The sequence below is a fragment of the Corticium candelabrum genome, chromosome 15 (genome assembly GCF_963422355.1).
Source record: "Corticium candelabrum chromosome 15, ooCorCand1.1, whole genome shotgun sequence".
Taxonomy (NCBI): domain Eukaryota; kingdom Metazoa; phylum Porifera; class Homoscleromorpha; order Homosclerophorida; family Plakinidae; genus Corticium; species Corticium candelabrum.
In genome coordinates, this window is record NC_085099.1 from 5630849 (window position 1) to 5650423 (window position 19575).

General features: G+C 40.7%; 4 protein-coding genes across 6 annotated transcripts; 2 read left to right on the plus strand and 2 right to left on the minus strand.

Annotated features, from left to right (window-relative positions):
* Positions 1 to 202: 202 nt before the first annotated feature.
* LOC134191036 (cytochrome c-like) lies at positions 203 to 3957 on the minus strand. Its single transcript, XM_062659594.1, has 6 exons — positions 3877 to 3957; positions 3679 to 3752; positions 841 to 940; positions 631 to 693; positions 511 to 558; positions 203 to 369 (listed from the first exon to the last, which is right to left on the minus strand). The coding sequence occupies exons 2-6, from the start codon at positions 3748 to 3750 to the stop codon at positions 329 to 331; spliced, it is 324 nt and encodes a 107-aa protein (XP_062515578.1). The 5' UTR covers positions 3751 to 3752; positions 3877 to 3957; the 3' UTR covers positions 203 to 328.
* Positions 3958 to 4004: 47 nt separating this feature from the next.
* LOC134191156 (general transcription factor 3C polypeptide 5-like) lies at positions 4005 to 10111 on the minus strand. 3 transcript variants are annotated; one of them, XM_062659737.1, is made up of 14 exons: positions 9992 to 10111; positions 9853 to 9914; positions 6714 to 6906; positions 6556 to 6639; positions 6308 to 6398; positions 6206 to 6236; positions 6056 to 6146; positions 5644 to 5711; positions 5457 to 5533; positions 5294 to 5392; positions 4796 to 4963; positions 4553 to 4703; positions 4293 to 4424; positions 4005 to 4218 (listed from the first exon to the last, which is right to left on the minus strand). In XM_062659737.1, the coding sequence occupies exons 1-14, from the start codon at positions 10041 to 10043 to the stop codon at positions 4195 to 4197; spliced, it is 1323 nt and encodes a 440-aa protein (XP_062515721.1). In that variant the 5' UTR covers positions 10044 to 10111; the 3' UTR covers positions 4005 to 4194. The 3 variants fall into 3 exon arrangements, 2 of the variants coding, with proteins under 2 accessions (XP_062515721.1, XP_062515720.1); XM_062659736.1 differs by having other exon boundaries at positions 6714 to 6924; XR_009971725.1 differs by lacking the exon at positions 4005 to 4218 and having other exon boundaries at positions 4553 to 4692; positions 6714 to 6924.
* Positions 10112 to 10145: 34 nt separating this feature from the next.
* Positions 10146 to 13157, plus strand: LOC134191158 (protein SET-like). Its single transcript, XM_062659740.1, has 6 exons — positions 10146 to 10412; positions 10559 to 10681; positions 10888 to 11004; positions 11070 to 11231; positions 11301 to 11528; positions 12865 to 13157. Exons 1-6 carry the CDS (start codon positions 10152 to 10154, stop codon positions 12928 to 12930), a joined length of 957 nt encoding a protein of 318 aa, XP_062515724.1. The 5' UTR covers positions 10146 to 10151; the 3' UTR covers positions 12931 to 13157.
* A 46-nt stretch (positions 13158 to 13203) lies between these two features.
* Positions 13204 to 18683, plus strand: LOC134191157 (tRNA (guanine-N(7)-)-methyltransferase non-catalytic subunit wdr4-like). Its single transcript, XM_062659739.1, has 11 exons — positions 13204 to 13288; positions 13344 to 13487; positions 15821 to 15907; positions 15974 to 16040; positions 16150 to 16262; positions 16330 to 16390; positions 16471 to 16542; positions 16618 to 16688; positions 16747 to 16936; positions 18195 to 18267; positions 18333 to 18683. Exons 1-11 carry the CDS (start codon positions 13209 to 13211, stop codon positions 18479 to 18481), a joined length of 1107 nt encoding a protein of 368 aa, XP_062515723.1. The 5' UTR covers positions 13204 to 13208; the 3' UTR covers positions 18482 to 18683.
* Positions 18684 to 19575: the final 892 nt, after the last annotated feature.

Consider the following 19575-nt stretch of genomic DNA (forward strand, 5'->3'; position numbering starts at 1 on the left):
AGACCAGGTACTCATATACTCCTGAGTCGAGAGAGACAACTGTGTGAGTTTCTTGCCCAAGGAATTATTATGCAACAGCTCGCCATCACTGTGACTTAGACTTACAACCTTGATGGGTCCGGGACTCCCGGATATAATCACTCTAAGATGACTCTCTAACCAACTGAGCTATAGACGGAAAACACTAATGCACTCTGACTCATTTAGCTACATAATTAACATGATATTTTTAGTTAGACTTCAAGAGACGATTCATGCAAGATGGTAAAAGACTACATTGAGAAAATATTACACCTCACAGTGCTAAGACAACTATGAGTGTCTGATCTTAATCTGCCTTTGTTGCCTCTTTCAAATGAGCAATCAAATCTAGAAGGAGAAAGTATAGAGAGGAGAGAGGATTGTCATACAAATAAGATGACTGCAACACACACACACACACACACACACACACACACACACACACACACACACACACACACACACACACACAAGCAAAGGTGTAAGCACCTTTTCTTTCAGACTCTTTCTTTAGCCCAGCAAACACCATCTTTGTTCCTGTGATAGAATAACAAAAAGAACAAAAATCAATTATTAATTAAACAATACGTTTACGTTAATGCCATTTGCCTGGAATGAACTTCTTGGGATTGGCTAGATACTCAAACAGAGTGTCTTCTCCCCACGTGATGCCTAGAAACACAAATTTACGTGGCAACACACACACACACACACACACACACACACACACACACACACACACACACACACACACACACACACACACACACCAGTCATGCACACCGGAAGTGAGTCAATGCCTTTGAGTCTTCAACAAACCTTTATTGATATTAGCTTGAGTGTAACTAAATCCCTTTGCTTGTCCAGTCTTTCTACCAAACAGGCCGTTCAGATTAGGACCCGTCAGGTGCTTACCACCCTACACAACACAAACATCAGTCAGTCAGATATCAAGACAACAAGATTATGTCCGATGGTCGAGTCAAACATCAGACTTAGAAGTGAGCCAAACACATAGAAACACTCTGCCAATACACATTGAGTGTCACACACATGACAGCTACGATCGGGTCAAAAATTCAAGTTACGGTTGTGAGAATAATTGAGTCAGTCAATGTCAGTGCTCTCATTCACATGTGAGTCTACCAAAGACTTCTCAATAACTCTTAAATATTTTTTAGTATTTTATCTAGTACTGTATATATAAAGCTCAAATTGTCTGTCTGTGTGTGTGATCACGATACGCGGCCACGGATTTTGTCCGTTCACAACCGAAATCGACATGCACAGGGAAAGGTTTGCGAAAAAATTAAAAAAAATTGCACAGGGCCCCTGGGTCGACCCCTGCGTAAATTTCTCGATGACACAAACGCTACAAATTCCAGTTCATTCAAACACACACCCACACCAGTCCTGTGTAGACTGTACGTGTCGTCGTCCTTCGCAAACCTTTAAACAATCAAATGTTTCTTGCTGATGAAACCTACTCTTTTAGCACTTTTGTTTCTCTCGAAATTCTGATTGCATTCGGAGCGAATCCAACCTACACGTTTTCTGTACCAAGCGCTACATGGGGAATGTGTCGATTTCCATCGAAACAAGCGTGAAGAGCGAGTTTCGAATTCATTCAGCACATCCAGGATCTCACAACGAAGATGGCACATGACGTGTCCACACACGGTCAGACTGCGTCTTCCGTCAGAACGCTACTGTATCTTGCCCATACGAAGGATGGGGCATGGATCTAGTAATAGTATAAAAACTGTGTGTCTAAGATCAAACAACAACATACTGTATAGCCGGTTATTTGTGCAATGCTAAATTTGTGCACTTTCGGGGGGAGGGGGGTTAGTCAGTTGTTTTCATATGCTGAGTTTACATTATGCGATGCACTTATACACGAGCCAACAAAAACTAGGAACACGTGCACTTCAAAGGTAAAGAGCTATAGTGGTCAGTGGGTCTTTCGGCCATTTAATTTCAAATTTCAATAGTGGACTCCCTATTGTGTACGCTGCTACTCATTCAATTTTCTTTTCTGATGCACTCAAATTCTTTCTGAGCATTTAATTTCTGTTACTTCAAATCCAGAGATTGGGTCATATTTACACTTACGTCCGCTTTCTTGTCGGCAAAGCAATTTCTAATATGCTGCACCTAAAATTTTGAATTTTAAATATTAAAATTTAAATTTTGAAAATTTAACGCAAATTTAAACAAAAACAAAAGCGTAAAATAAAAATAAGTTAATAATAATTGAAAATTGAAATTTAAAAATTTTAAATTTAAAAAAATTGAAATTTAAAATGGCCAAAAAACTCACTGACCAATACTAGCAACGTTCCTGCTATAGTAGAAGTTCGTTAATCTGAACAGCTCCGTGCCAAGCCCTCTTTGCATCAGCGAAGTTGTTCGGATTACAAAAACACAGAGCCATATCTAAACGCATAGCCTCGGAGGTCCAGACCTCTGGTGCATTTCTGTATGTCTCCATATATCATGTTTGTGGTTAATTAAATGACACATCTGCAATGGCTACATACATACTTATAAAATAGATATGTGCAGTTACTGACAACTAACGATACATAACTGTGTCAATGCTAGACCTGAGCCAGTCTCACTCTGCCCTCATTATTTAGGATCGTCAATCCTTGCTGCGATCGTTTGGGGACATTTTTGTTTTGGCTCTCGAACCGAGTGCACTAGTTCAAAGAGGAAGTTTGCTCCTCCCATTTCAGTTTGCTTCTCCCATTTCAGTTTGCTCCTCCTCCCATCTCTCCGGCCCATATGTTGTCCAGCAACAAGACCAGCAATAAAATATCTGTCATCGTCTTTCACTTCCATATCATCATCTAGAACTCATTCTTGGACAAAGTGCACGGTACACAGAGCAAGTGAAAAGTATTGACTGCCACTCTTGATATCAACAAAAACATCCTTCGTGTACTTTCCTGTACAACCGTTCGATTGGTACTTAAAACCAGTTTAACCAGTGCATGCATAGACCTGCAGATAAGGCTGCCTACTATGATCTGGGTAAGCGAGGCTGGGCGCCAAGGGAGATTAGCCAGGTTCTACTGTACCTTTAAATAGGCGTGGTGTGTAGGTGTAACGAGTGTGGCAATATTGTGCTGTAGGTGAATAACTCCACAAATTGCATGAATAGATGTATCGCACACAAATAACCGGTTATACGGTATCTGTTGAGGGAGCTAGTTCAAGTACTCTTGTAACTCTACTATACCAACCATTACAGCTGCAGTACTTCATACCGTCTCAGTCTGTCATCTCCAAAAGCATCGAAATGTGTGACCTTCTACTCCTTACAACTTCGTTTCAAATTAGGATTTTGGACACCATTTCACTCTGTTATCCTAATGCACGGAAGATGGCCTCATACAATGACCCAACACACCAAGCGCGCTACCGCACGCACGAGGTCTCGACCGCAAACCCCACTTCCGCAGATACGTATGAGTATCATGCAAAATTCACAAACGAGGTATCCGCCTATGTGTCTCGCGTTACTGCTAGTCTACCAATCTCAAATACGACGAGCTACATCTAGACACAACCGGTCGAGACAGGATGATGTCAAACAGCTCACGAAATTCTGTCATTCTCTGTCAAACACACGAACCGCTATCTTCAGACCTTAGTCGTTGTGTGACATTGCGAACACTTTTGCTTGAATATCTTGGCTCCTTTCGCTGGATCTCCCGACATCACTAGAGAAAACAAACCGGCGAGTGTGAGATGACCGACGAGCAGGAGTTGGACACGTGACAACACACCTCATTGACAAATACCCTAAAATTGTCTAACTAGTAGAGGGACAACATCACGTATTACCTTTTCAGGTTCCTAGAGTGACGACAGTCCACAGACACAGTACAGCGTTGTTTCGTCAGCTGTCAATTCCCGGATTATATTAGTGTAATACGCTAGACGCATTGTTGACTCGCGCTACGTTACCACCATCTGCTGTATCAATTTTTATTGTACAACCCAACTTGGAAGAAGTGATCTTAAAATTAAAACTGTGGTGCGTATACACGTATCTTGAAATTGTAATCATTTGTACAAAATACAATGATATGTCACTACATGTCATGCACTCTTGTTGCTAGTCGACTTCCACTGTCCAGGTGTGAGACATTTTCATAGCCATTAATATTCATCATCTGAATAGTCGTGATAATAATTAAGGATCAGAACAACAACAACATTAACAACAAATATTTAATCAATTATCAATAATAGGATATTTCGTCACCCAATTGCGAGGGATCGGGAGATGGCAAAGACGTTTGGTCTGTCAATTCTAGATCTCTCAGTTTCGAATGCATAATCTTCCGAACGTCTTCTATAAAGGATGCTGGTAGCCAACCATCCTTTTCCTACATAAACACACACACACACACACACACACACACACACACACACACACACACACACACACACACACACACACACACACACACACACAGTTTGAATGTTTGTATTGAGAAAACTATTGCTGGCTTACCGAGCAAGTGGATTCAACTTGAACATCGTGAATCATTTGCTCAACTTCTTCCACTTGAATGTCACAAAGTTGGTAGAAGAACTGACGGAGTGTTGGAACAGCATCGGCCCGAAACACATATGAACGTTGAGAATCGCTTGCTGCCTTGTCTCTACATGAAGCAGAGACACACATATACACAGGAAACTGCATGATGACCAAGCATGACAATGACAAGGTAGTAGATGCTGAAAGAATTTGCACCTTGTTTCGCTGTCACCGAGTTGGTCGGGGAGAGATGGTTCCCTTGACTGTGGTAGTTGTCTACTGAGGTTAGTGCCAACATTCATTTTCATTACTCCTGGCCCAGAATTACTCGTTTCACCAATTTGAAGTTTTCGCTTTCGTTGTCGGAAATCAACGCCTTGATAACTGTAAAGACAATGTAACCCGTGTTTGATATTATATAAGATGCCTATAAGTGGGTCATCTACTCATTTATCGTCTGATTGGGTGTCTTTCTGCATGTAGGCCACTGTACATGGAATGGTGTGTGTGTGTGTGTGTGTGTGTGTGTGTGTGTGTGTGTGTGTGTGTGTGTGTGTGTGTGTGTGTGTGTGTGTGTGTGTGTGTGTGTGTGTGTGTGTGTGTGTGTGTGTGTGTGTGTGTGTGTGTGTAACAGTTTTCATACAATTTGTTTAACTTGCAAAATTTTCTGCTTGTGACTGGCATTATCCCTACATTTTGCTTACAACCGCTTACATATAGCTGCTTTTCTCAGTCCTCGGATCATATCCAAACTTCACCCACAATCGATGCCAGGGTCCTGATGTGAAATGGTAAGCAACTCTGGGCAAGAGCCTATGCAATAAGCAAGTAGTAAGACAAAATGATTCCTGTCCAAGCCAACACTAAGACAATCTACTTTTTCGTCGCCTCAGAACTCAACCGCATCTCACTTTGAAATGCAACTCGACTCCACACAGGCCGTTCGTCAAACAACTACAACAAAAGCGATCAAGTGTCTCCAACGATGTCCAGGCATAGTGTGATAAGTATACAATATCGGTCATTATATGGATAACGAAGCACACGTGCCACATCCAACATACCTGTTGTCCTGCTTCGATTCGATCTGCTGGTACATGTGGACCACCTTCGTCACATTTAGTTGGAACACATTCATGGATGTCAAGGACATTTTATAAACACTAAAATATCTAATATCCAATAAACACACACACACACACACACACACACACACACACACACACACACACACACACACACACACACACAAACACACACACACACACACACAGACACAGACACAGACACAGACACAGACACAGACACAGACACAGACACACAGACACACAGACACACACAGACACACACACACACACACACACACACACACACACACACACACACACACACACACACATGTATATCAAGGACACTTTGAAACACTAAAATATCCATTATGCAATACACGGACTCAGTACACTTAGTGATGGATATCATTGTGACGGAAAGAGACCATAGTGGCATGGCTTGGCCTTCTAATTCTACTGTACCTGCCAACAGGATTTAATTCTCCTTTTGGATTCACCTGCACATACAGAGTATGGCTATAATGTTTGGGTAATGGATGAAAGCTTTGTATCACACCGATTTTGTTGAAGAGGTGTTTGATGTAAATCTAATAATAGAAGGTAATTGCTAATTAATATGTCTAATGTATGATGATATGATAAATGTTGGGAAATCTACCGATAAGGAAGAGGTTTACTAATATTGCTGAATACGGCTGGTGGTATGTGTATCGCTTGCTTCTTGTCTAGCATATCGATACCTTGGATTTCTAGGGTCACAAACTACATTAGCAATAGATTGAATAGACACACATGAAATGTGTACAAGCACACACACACACACACACACACACACACACACACACACACACACACACACACACACACACACACACACACACAAACAAACAAACAATGCATACTGACCCGTAACGGATAAATCGTGTATCGCATGTCCAGACTGAGAGTCTGTTCTTAACCCTGGAGGTAAATACTGAAAGTCAGCTGGAGCTGTAAAATATAACAATAAAATTGTAAGTACAATTGACAAATTTAAATCAAACACGTATCGAATAATGTCAAACCTGGAAAATCAAAGATGGTGTCTACAATGCCTGCAAATCTGACTGTGCAAGCATCAGAGAGATGACTGTCCAAATCAAGTTGTTTAGTACGTCGTTTTCTTATGTGTAGTAATAAAAGTGATGTTTGGCGCCTTGATCCCCAGACAGGAATGCTACCGGTATCACCTGGCCGAAACTGCAGCTGTGGACGTTTCTGTAATGAGTTGAATGTCTAAGCACAATAATGTGTTTATAGTAAATTGATTATAATTGTTCAAAACAGCCAGACAGGCATTAGACAAATGCAGAAGCACATATAGGCAAACAGGCAAACAGACACACAGACATGGAGGCACACAGACAGAAAGAGAGACAGAAAGGCAGAGAAACAGACAAATAGCTCTGGCAAACCCTTGGAGCTCTAATATTTTTCCAATACAGCGCTGCTGCACAAAGAAGAGAAGAGAAAAACGCAAAATATGTAAGGAAAATCATTTTAGGTGGATCAACAGTCAGTGGCGTAGCTATAAGGGACCGAACTTCTGGGGTATGTGCCCCCAAAATTTGGTTGCTAGTCTAGATTTTGATCCTAGCAAATTGCAAATTACACCCAATATTTTCAAATTGCAGGTTTAGCCCTAAATCTGGTGTCAATGATTGTTACTGCCCATGACAATAATGTTTTAGATAAAGACAATTATATCTAATTGCTTCAATTTTCCGTAAAACTATGATCTTAATCATAAAATGGTGTCATTTCAGGCAAAATCAGTAGCACAATATCTAGAGATCAAACAGAAAGTAAAATCTTTCTCTGGCATAATAAAATCATCTCTTGCCAGTCAAGGAGGCTTCGTAGCTACGTAGGCCTTCATGCAGTGTCCCAAATTGACACTATAGGTGTATCTACACTATAGGTGTATCTACACCACATCATGTCAACGTTTGTTTTCAAGTTTGAAGAGACTGAAGACTTACTTCAGGGCTGACATGGCCAGAACAAAAGAGATAAAACATTTTAGCGCTTCTGGCCATATCTAGATTCTAGGAAAGAGATACTTTAGTAAGATAGACCTGCAGCAGCTGTCGACAGGTTTGTCGCAGTAGACAAAAACAGAAGAACAATATGCTTAACAAGTGAAAAGGTATAGAAGTAGAAATGCAAATTTGAGAAAATTTTCCAGTGTGCCCCAAATCTTGAACTCTGGCTACGCCGCTGCAGCAGTCGATCACAGAACGTTTTAGACAATGGGGTGAGATGGGGAAACCTTCCAGGAAGGCTCGTCAAGAAGTCATGTGATGAACTTGGTCAACGTAATGCTGATAAGTTTCTAGACATCTGGAGAAAGAGATTTTTGTAATGCTTAGGTCATAATGAGAAAAATATCTCAGCTCTCTCCGATGACATTGCATAACTGTACTGTAGACTGCTCTACCCAGTTTTCAGCTACTAGTTGGCTCTGGGTAGTCTGCTTTGTTCTTTAAGTTAAGTGTTAAATTATATATATATATATATATATATATATATATATATATATATATATATATAGTGACCTTGCTAGTATTGTATTATAGATGTGTTTGAAATTAATGTTATTTGACAGACAGACAGACAGACAGACAAACAGACAGACAGACAGACAGACAGGCAGACAGACACTCCTACTGAAGAGATTCTTGCACTTAAACCCGACAATTTTGTTTGGCAGCATCTTTGAGGTTGGACATACCTGCACCTTTTGTCAACTGGAACATCCAGTGTCAATGTGGCAAGTTGGCAGATGAATATCAACTTCTTACATTCAAACATGGAGGTGGGCCTGCGTGGCAGCATGATGAAATTGTAAATGCATGGAGAAATTGTCTACATGAATTAAGTTAAAGATCCATCATGATAAAGTACCTCGACATCGTTACTCTGAAACTGAGAATAGACCATAGTTGTGTACGACTCTGGGTATAGCTGTGACCTCGATGTAGCCATGGCTCATCCTTTCAGCCAAGATACTTAAAGCAGGTAGCTCAAAAACAACAACTTGCCGGCCATACATCAAGCCTCAATTTCACTCCTCTGGTATTTGAACATTTTGGAACATGGGGATCAGAAGCTACTAACTATTTAATAAACAAACTACCCAGAAGATCAAGAGACATTGAAGGCTATAGAAATGAAGCTGACTTTAGAGGCTTTTGGAGAAAAAATTCTCAAAAATCTTACAACGATGCAATGCTAAAGTCATCCTCCACAAGCTGACACGTGTCTTCCCTGGAGAAGTAGATGAGAACATATACGTCAGAGACTATCAAAGTAGATTGCATTAAACTAAAGCTGAACTCATGTAGCTTGTTTGCATTTAGTTTAGAAATGTAACGTAGAGTTTGTATTTCAATAAATGAAATTGACAGACAGACAGACAGACAGACAGACAGACAGACAGACAGACAGACAGACAGACAGACAGACTGATTGTCTCTGGGTTGCTGCATGCTTGTAGTTTATAGCTCATTCTTAGCAAAGTGTATCGTGTGTAGATTATGGATAAGGTACATTTGAACTTAAGTACTTACTATTTTGCTGAAATGTAATATAGTCTTGTGTTCGAAAATATATGATGACAGACAGACAGACAGACAGAGAGACAGACAGACTGAGCAGTGTAATTTTGTATGCTTCAAGACCGTAATGGCTTGTTGTGTTAGGTTGCTCATGATGTAAACGTTTGATATAAATGGAATTATATCAAACAGTCAGACAGACAGACAGATAGACAGCCAGCCAGCCAGCCAGACAGACAGACAGACAGACATGTACACAAATTTCACAGAGAAAACACACACACACACACACACACACACACACACGCACGCACGCACGCACGCACACTCACAAGTCCAAAGCTGCTCAATGCAATCAGTGAATGTAAATAAAGACACGCAGAAGCACAGGCTAACAGACAAAACCGAAAGAAGACCAACAAACTAATGAACAGCTGTCTCAATAACAGACCGACAGACGGACCGACCGGCGACTGGACACGCCCGTACAACCATGCAACCAACCAGCAAGTCGGACTGTTCCGCACACCAAACACACGACACGAGCAACAAACTCATATCACACGAGATCGTCTCAACAGACACGTGCACAGTCGCCACTGACCTCCGTCAATGTCCTGATGCCTCCGAGTCTTTGCAGTGCGGCGTCGATGTCGACGACATTACCTAAAGAGCAGGGAAAGTCCCGCTAGCAACCGGACAGCGATGGTTCGAATCCGACGCGACGCCGTCAACGTTCGCACCTGGAAATAGAACGCACACAAATCTCTTCTTATTTGTAACATCGATTTCCATTTCTTTTCGCAAAATTAGAAGCTAAAACGACAGAAACGAGCAGAAAAGTGAGAAAAACGCGGATTTAAGTTTTTATCCGGGTGTTGTTATCCGGGCATTTTATCCACGATGTCAAGTGCAAGGGTTTTGAATCCGCCGAAATTGGCGAAGCACAACGACGGCGATGGCGAATTGGATCCCGACGAGAGAGACGGCGCGGAGGAGCAGCTGGAGGCGATTGAAAACATTCAGCGCGAGCTCGATGCGTTGAACGATCGCGCCTCGGAGGAGATATTGCGCGTCGAGCAGAAATATAACGGCTTGCGCAAACCGCATTTCGCTCAACGGACCGAGGCGATTTCTAAAGTTCCGGAGTTTTGGTTTACGGCTGTATCTTTGCATAGGGTCATTGTCCGGGGTGGGTGGGGCATCCCGTGGGGTGTGTAGTTGGGCATTAGATGTATGGGTGACTGTGTCACTTGGTGATATTTTGTAGAGATGGTGGATGTGTGTATATTCCTTGATTATGTTGTTAGTTATTGAATCAGCCTGTAGTGGTAGAGAGGGTTACAGAGAGGGATGAGGAGGCTTTACGATATTTGAGCAATATTGAAGTTCAGGAATTTGAGGATATCAAGAGTGGATACAGAATATCGTTTGTAAGATGGCGATACAGACGACGCTCGGTTCCAAGCTTTTTGTTGCGATGCAGCATGGTACTGAGCACATTTACTGTATAGATGTTGCATCAATATCAATAATCACAAACTTGGTTTTCATGCTGGAAATTAGTTGGCAACAAGAAGCTTGGAACTGGGATTGTTTGGATTTTTGTAACTTAGTTGCTAATAGTTTATTATTGTAGGAATTTCAACCAAACCCATATTTTGACAATGACAGAATTGTCAAGGAATTTATATTGGTGAATGACAGCGGTGACCCAACATCAACGTCGACACCAATTAGATGGAAGGATAGCATGGTGTGACGTGTTTGTGCTGTTTTTTTGACAACTGCTGTCTGTAGTTGTTATTGTGTTACGTTTAGGATCTAACCGTTAGTCCAGTACCTGTAAAAGGTCAGAAGCGGCTTCATGATGCTGGGAAGAGCTTCTTCACTTGGTTTAATGAAACACAAGAAGACGGAGCAGATGAGATTGGCGAGGCAATCAAAGATGAACTGTGGACTAATCCTTTACCTTTCTACTTGGTCACCATTATATCATTTAGTTGTATTGACAGATAGTCATTATATCGCTGTTGTGTGTTGTGTGTGTAGAGTGACAATGTATTGCCAGAAGAAGGTGATGAGCAATATGATGACGAAGTGGAGAGCGGAGAAGAAGGAGACAAGCAGGAGATTGTAGTTGTTGAAGACGACGACGATGAGGTATATGATGAAGACGATGGCGGGCAGAGTGGTCGTGATCCTCCGGCAGAGTTTGAAGAAGAAGAAGGAGACGAACCGGATGTATTGGAAGGAGAGGAGTTTGAAGGTGAAGAAGAGGTAAATACTACATGTCGACTGTCTTTGTTTCTTGGTGGTTGTCAAACTTGTATATTCAAACGAAATACAAGTATACATGACAGGAGTAGTAGCTCATAATGTCAAATACATTGTAACACACATGTACTCCAAAATCAGCCATTACTTTGCTAGAAACGTTTCTGTATGATAATGACAAACTTGAGTATTACGCCATTGATGCAAGCAACTGAGTTTGAAGTTGGTTGTGTAATTAACGCAATAATTATTTATCTAAAATAATTTGCGTTTGCATTTTTATTTATCTTTAGGATTAATACGTTTTAACAGTGTACAGTTGCTTATACAGTATATTGTGCCATATTATGGTAATGGTATGGAACCATAGTGTGAGTACATAATGTGAGTACATACTAATTATTGTTTGAATATCTAACAAATTGCTCATTCTAGGTACTGATCAGTGTTCTAAGTAGTTTATATTTAAAATTGGCATTAGAGCCGAACTATTGGGGCAGGTGGTCTGGTCACATGTTCTTGGAAGATGTAGATGTATGGCAATCTTTAATACAAAAAGAGTGAAAACAGTAGTTTTAGTCTTACTTGCACTTTCTGTAAGTCAAATGAGAGAGCACGTCTAGTTTTCATAACCTTTTTTGGGTAATAACATTCAGTAAGTTTTGATAGCAGTAATGTATAATAGTTTTTGTATACTCTGAAAGAAGAAAATTGTGCGGGGGGGGGTCATGTGATTTTGTGTGATCGCAGCTCATCCCACAATAAATTCGACACAAAAGTTTTCCCTTGCTCATCTTCAGTGCCAAACACTTACTAGCTTCATGACCCAGACAATGCCAGCCAGAAGACATGTCAGCCATCTTAAACTATTTCAAGCACGAATCTTCACAGGACAGAAAAGTGTTTGTGCCACCTGTATCTGCTACTGTTTGTCTACCCACCAGCGACATAGCAGTTGCCAACGGAAAGGTGGATGGAGAGGACATGTTATCGCACAAATTGATTCCACGCTAATAGTGATGTCTTCTGAATTCGAACGAGTTTATTCTCACACGACTTTCTTCTTTCAGGGTATTTAAACCTAAGCAACCACCAGTTACTGTTTGGGGTGTGGACTATTTGAATTGTGTTTGTCAACAGGCATTGCCTGTTTCTGTATGCTCGAGGGTCCACTCGATTGTTTTCTTCTTACATTTTGCCTTGTGAGGGGAAGTGGACCCTCGAGTTGCAGTATCTTTTCAGTAGTTAAAGTTAGTTGCAACCGTATGCATTGCAATCATTGTAACTGCTGCAAGCTTATTTGTGTTTATCAAACTTACATTGTTTGTTATGCTTTCAGGCAGAAGGTGACGAGGAATTATTACACGAACAGCGGGATGGGGCAAACGGTGTTGGAGAGTGGTGATGTAGAAAAGACGAGGGTAGCATGTAGGAACTGGCTGTGTAGTAGTGTGTAATTTTCCGTAGTATAATGTGGTCGGGGATTCAGTGTGACCTGCATGCTCAAGATGCATTTGACTTGTATTCTATTGGCTACTTGCCTCGTAGAGAGCGTCTAGTTCTAGATTTCAACGTGCTGCGCTATCTTAGCTTCTGCTACAAATTTTGTTGATACAGTACATTTGAACCAAGCGTTTGGTGGTGCGCGCGTGCGTGGTTGTGCAAGTGCGCAAGCGTGTCAGGATGGCGCTGGTTGTTTCTCATCCAACGGATCCTGAGACGGCAGTATTGACGTGTGGTGATGAGTTCAAGCTTATTGGCAAGTAATTATTTGAATCTTGGCATTTTTTGTTTGATAGTGACTATTGTTTTGTGTAGAACATGCAATTTGAAGACAATCAAAGCATCAAGTCCGATTTTGGCGGCTTGCTTTAGTAGAAGCGGTAGAATGTTTGCCACTTGTAACAGTGATAAACAGCTGCAAGTTTATGATACAAGAAAAGATTGGAAGTGTACAAATCGGTGAGTTACCTTGCGTACCCAGACCGCTTCGTGACATGTGAGCGAGAGTTCCATACAGAGCATGAAATTTTCGGGTGTTAGTCAGCAGTGGGAAGTAATCGAGAGAGAAACATGTTTTCATAGTACATGAAAGTTTGGCAAGTAAAGGACTCTGTTTTTAACAGTTAAAGTCTGTTTTGAATTCCTGGCTATGACAGAGTCACTATACAGGATGCTCATTACCTTGATTGTGCTGATTGTGAACTGTTTCTCTGGGGTCGGTATTGTAACTTCAGCGTTATTGTCAGCATTGCAAAACAGTTTAATTAAACTTTCTTGACCTAAGGACAGACATCCAATGACCGTTATGATGCCGCAACATTGGAAGGAGTTATTACAGTAGACGCTCGCTTATCCAATCCTCGATTATCTGACTCCTAGATTATCTAACTGTGTTTGCAAAGCGGAAATGGCATCACAAGCCTGTTTTGTGCAAGCGCAGTGACAACGTGCAGTGATGGCGACGAAAGATACAAAGGCTTCTAGGATTAGTTTTAACTGTTTGGTGATTGTAGTTTGCGTATATAGTACACGTATTATGTCTTCATGCAATAGTTTTATCACTAGCGTATTGTACAAGTTCTAGAATTCATACCATGTACATACTACATACCGGACTAAAAAAAAGTGGACTGGAACTTCGAGGTATGATTGAAACTTCGACGCTTCTATTATTCGTTGTTTTCATTTATCCTACCCCTATTTCTTTGTGGCTTGCCCAAAGGGGTCGTATAATCGAGTATCTACTATAACTAGATAATGATGGCAAGGTTCATACATGTAGATGCGATCATGTGAGAGACCATCCCAATAGCATGTGCAGCATGCTTAAAGATTTTGATGTCTGTGTCTGTTGCAATTTTTATACATACTTTTGCCTTTATTTAGGTAGATCGGATTTACTTGCATCACTTGACGTCGATATAGAACAACCACTGACTTGCTGTACATGGGCCAGTATATAATCTGTATCATGTATGGGTACATCTGTTTCCAGACAGTTCAACCAAGTAATTGTGTCCTGTGGAAGTACTAGGATGGTAATTATTTGGGAGAGAGAATTTATATTTTCGGGTGCCTGAATAATAGGGGAATTATATGGGTGGTGAATTAATAAGGTGGGTGGGAGAAATACAGTATTTAGTGTGTGTGTGTGTACAATAAAACTTTGTACATGCAGCACTCAAACATATGCAACTTTCAGAGTATAGAACACAGGGTTTTCTCTATCAGAATAGGATGGCATGAAGAGACGGTAGTTGCAAGACACGTCCCATACCTCACTGAGTGATGTATGCTCGAATACCCAGATTTTTGCAATAACTGTAGGTCAGAATGTGTATTAATTGATCACTGAAGCCTTCCACCCCAAACAGAAAAGAACACAGTTATTATGGCCTTCCTTTTCATGACTGAAATGTCTTCTGCATTTGTTTACACGCATGAACACTAATGCCATCTGCTTGCCGTATATGTAAGTACAGTGTACAGTCCTGTGCATCTACTCTGGGTAGAGCACATGCCAAAAGGGTTGGTCACGTGGCTAGGGTTGCTCAACGTGGTGCAGCGCTACGCTACCACATTTTATGGAGAACCCTGGAGCAGTTGGTTTTGCCTGGCAGTAAGAATGACTCTTAGCTATTGACAGACATTGACTGATGAGCTGATAACATCTTTGGACTTTGTAGGTCTAATGAGAACCCTGTTAGCAGTAGTCACCTTTGCATTGGTAACAACAGTTAAAGATTCTCACGTGGGTCTTCTCAATACATGGGAGTGTTACAGCAATTTGTGTATGCTAGACAGTTGCATTAGTCTGACAGACCTCCCTCTCCCCTCATGACAAACGTGGTCGGAATATGAGGTCTGACTGTATATGTGTGCTGATCTCACGTGCTACACTAATGGCACTTTACAGATGCTCTTGGCCAGCATTAAAATGTTGTTGGTCTAATCATGATTAGGGCAAACACATTACTGGTAACAACCAGGATCGATACCATTGGTTGGATGTAGGAAGGACGCTGTAGTATTTGGACTAAAAGCTACACTAATGCCATCAGCTTGCTGTATATGTAAGTACAGTGTTACAGTCCTGTATATCTACCCTGGGTAGAACACATTAAGTTGCAGCTGCTTTTGTTGCTTACAAATTGACGATTTACATGTGAAATTTATGAACACCATTATTTCTATTGTACAACATTGAATGTCTCTAATCGTATCTTCTTGAAATGTTAGCTTAATAAATTTATTGTTTGGTGCACAATTTGTGTATAAGCATATTTTTGCAGTTGTGTTCCTAAACGAGTCACGGCCATCAGTTTCAGCCCCGACGAAAAACACATCTATACAGCAGACAAGGCAGGAGATGTGTACAGGTGAGTGTTGTCACTCATTATTTCACAATCACATACTTAGTTATAAACACGTACATTTTACTATAGATATAACGCTGATGGGTTGGATGAAGGCAAATTACTTCTTGGTCACGTGTCAATGTTACTGGACATGGTGCGTAATCATTGCTGTCGTATAATTTAATTAATACATTAGCAGTTTAGGAATTGTTTGTGACCGTGGTTCGGTCAAGGTGATGAAATGAGTTGTGTATGATGTTTAGGCGTTGTCTATTGATGGTAAATTTATTGTGACTTGCGATCGAGACGAAAAGATTAGAGTTAGTTGTCTTCCTAATGCGTATAACATCAAGAGCTTTTGCCTCGGACACAGAGAGTAAGACAACACATAAGACACAAAATGTTGTGTAAATTAGTGTTGTCTGTTTATGTGTTTGTGCTAGGTTTGTCGGTCAAGTCGAGATACATCCAAAGTTTGACCATTTGTTAGTGTCAGGATCCGGGGTTTGTGATGTTGCGTTTAACTTAACTACTGTATTGATTCACGTGATAACTAATTGCTGTTATTTATTGCTTTATTGAAGGATGGGCGTATAGGTTTGTGGAATTTTGTTGTAGGAGCTTGCTTGGACCTGGTTCCACTTCCATGTGGGAAAGTGAGCTATTAGATTATCATTTATGCATTGTGTTAATGATGTCAGAGGTGAGGTCTATGTTATACATTGCTGTAGGATGATATTGCAGTCTTTCCTACTTGTATTAACTGTTGCAAGGAAACTGGATTAATTGCTGTAGCTGCAAGGTACGTTTAGTCACGATTTGGAATGTTTTGATGTTTATAGAATGGTGTTTGTTGTTAGTTCAGATTTAGTGTGTTTGTTTGCGGTGGCAGACGATGGATGTCATTTGAAATTTGTAACAATGACTCATTTGGCAGCCACACCTCTGCATCTTGCTTTTACATCCGATGGCATGCTTTGGATTCTAGTGAGGAGTGACGTGAACCCATTGCTACTAGTCGATGTTTCAAGCGTTCTCGAGACAAAACAGGTTTGTGATGCTGTGCTGTGGTCACACATATGACTGAGACTCACGATTTTGTCGTGAAACTGAGACTCACGATTTACGGGCATGTCTCACGATTTGCGCCCAATTCTCATGATTGCCAGTCCTTTCTCCCGACAAGCCTACTGCGAGACACTCTGGCAGTCGCTTTGCGCACACCCATTAGCCTCATCTTTCCGGACAGAGTAGATTCTTTAAACTCTTTATACGACTTTGTTTGCTTGTATCTGGGGTATCTACCTGCAGTAAAGTAATGTTTGGAAGTTCGTGGCAAAGCTTTGGCGCACAGAAACGTAAAGTGAGGCCAGTCGACTGTTGCGCTAAAATCTGCTAATGAGATGCAGAAGGAAAAGCTGTACCCTTGGCAAAATAAGGTATTCAACTGCCTAGACCGGAATCAGATGACCAGTCAGAGTTTTCTTTCCGGCCGAAAAGACCAAGCATTTTGAGTATGGTAGGGGTATACGTAATGTGGTTGTTTGGACATGCCTAGTTTGGGTTTAATAGGCATGGTCGTCTTACAAAAAGACAGTCTCACGATTTGGTGTGAAGAAAGTTGAGAGGTCTGAAACCATGTTGCAGCAGCACTCGGTCCTGAGTAGAGATACAGTAGCAATGAGCAGCATAAGATTGGTGCACTAATAGGGACTGATCGTTAGGTCGTAGGATTTTATGATTCACAGTCACAACAGGAAAGAATGACCATTTATTTCACTGGTCACCAGCTTGCATATGGTATTATCACGTTCACACTACAGACTCCATAACCATGCCAGGTATTATAGAAATTGACCTAGATGGCCAAACATCTGCATCAAAATGAGGTATTTATCAAGTAGTTTAGTAGAGTAAAGTAATGGCAATCTTCAAGAAAATTAGTTGGTCCGGCTTGGTTCTGTTGATTAAATTAACAATGTAATTCATGTTGTATGCACTGTACTGTACACTTGGCAAGGAGTCAATGTTGCACAATTACTGAAATGACAGAGTGATTCTTGGAGATGTTTTATTTAGTTGTCATAATGTGCCAATGACGTACGGATTGACGTGAACTCTCACTCTTTATACCTAACATTTCTATACATTTCATAATTGCATATTGTCGTTTGTTAAGGTCGTGTGCTTTGTGTGTATATTTTATACAATGTAGATGCATAATAGTTGGGAGTATGTTTACGGTACATGTACTTTTTACACCTGTTTATATACCAGTGATCATGCTGCATTGATTTTTGCTGTGCAGGTGCAGTTTGTCTCTAATCAGTCTTATTTTGGTGACATCGATTTGTGTTTGCACAACTGGAAGTTTGATAAAGGTATAGCCATGTATTTGTATGCTAACTTGAAATTTGTTGATTGGCTACTTGTCATTTTGTTATAGAGCTTGATGTTCCTATAGACTATCATACATTGAAGAAATGTGCATACGACAACACACTAGATTACAGGGAACGGAAGAGGCAACGTTTGGAGGGGAAACATAAGGAGCAGCACGAGAGTGAAGGTATGCATAAGGAAGATGCAAAGTAGTCTCCTATTTTAGTTTCTTTACAAGAAATATCTGCTTTCAAGACTCATAGTGATGTGTTCTTATGATTATAATAAACACTGTGTATGCAGTCTTGCTTCTTTTACAATTTTTTATTTGTTGGACTGAAGTGGTTTGAATTTAATTTAATGTAAAGTTTTGAAGCTAATCATACAATGTATTGAAGAACTAGATGCTTATGAAACTCAAGTTTCATACCAGTACAACATTTACATAATACATCTTGAGAAACTTATTGTAAAACTAGGAGAGTTTTTAGTTCATCGGCCAACTAGGAGAAATGAAGTTTCATTGCCCCCATCTTGCTAGGAAGGTTTTTAGTAGCAAATGCTAGACGAAGCACTCATTGACTAATTTCGATTTGTTGCCACTTTCAAAAGCTGTTCGTTGTTGATAAATTACGACGATCTAATCGCCTCGAGCGTCCAGTGCCTGCATACGGGTCTCAATGTTGCTTTGCTCTCTCCCACAGACGATAGAGATTTTTTGCGGCATTTTGCAGTTGTACATTGACTAGAAGTATATACTATAAGCATAGATTAGTGTCACTAAACTAGAGCTAATGGTGTCTTCCAGTCGGCGTCTAATGCTAACATACGGGGAAACTGAACCAGCATTTACATTGATGTAGGGTTTCTAACGACTGGTTTCTTTTACTACATCTACAACACCTCACAAACTATTAGATGATCTTTAGCGTTAAGTTTGAACCGTTTAACCGTCTACCGCACAATAATTGATGCATTTTTCAAATTTTAAAATATTGTTGTTCCAGTGGTATCGTAGTACCGTATAATTATCTAGCTGGTAGTTTCTGCGGTTGAGAATTGAGACAAAAACTACTGCGAATTAAATTTCTGCGTTTCAACGACAGAACGTTACTAGATCCAGTTGGTTGCCTTCTACCAGTTTACAATTGTTGTTCATTGCTTGGCTGCATGGGATACATCTGCTTCGCAAGTGGCTTCATCCGAAGCCATTTCTCTGAAACAGCAATCGATCTAGGCTCATACCAAAGCGACCTTCTTGCACACGGCAGTCTGTACACATGCAACACGTTAAGTGACCAAACATG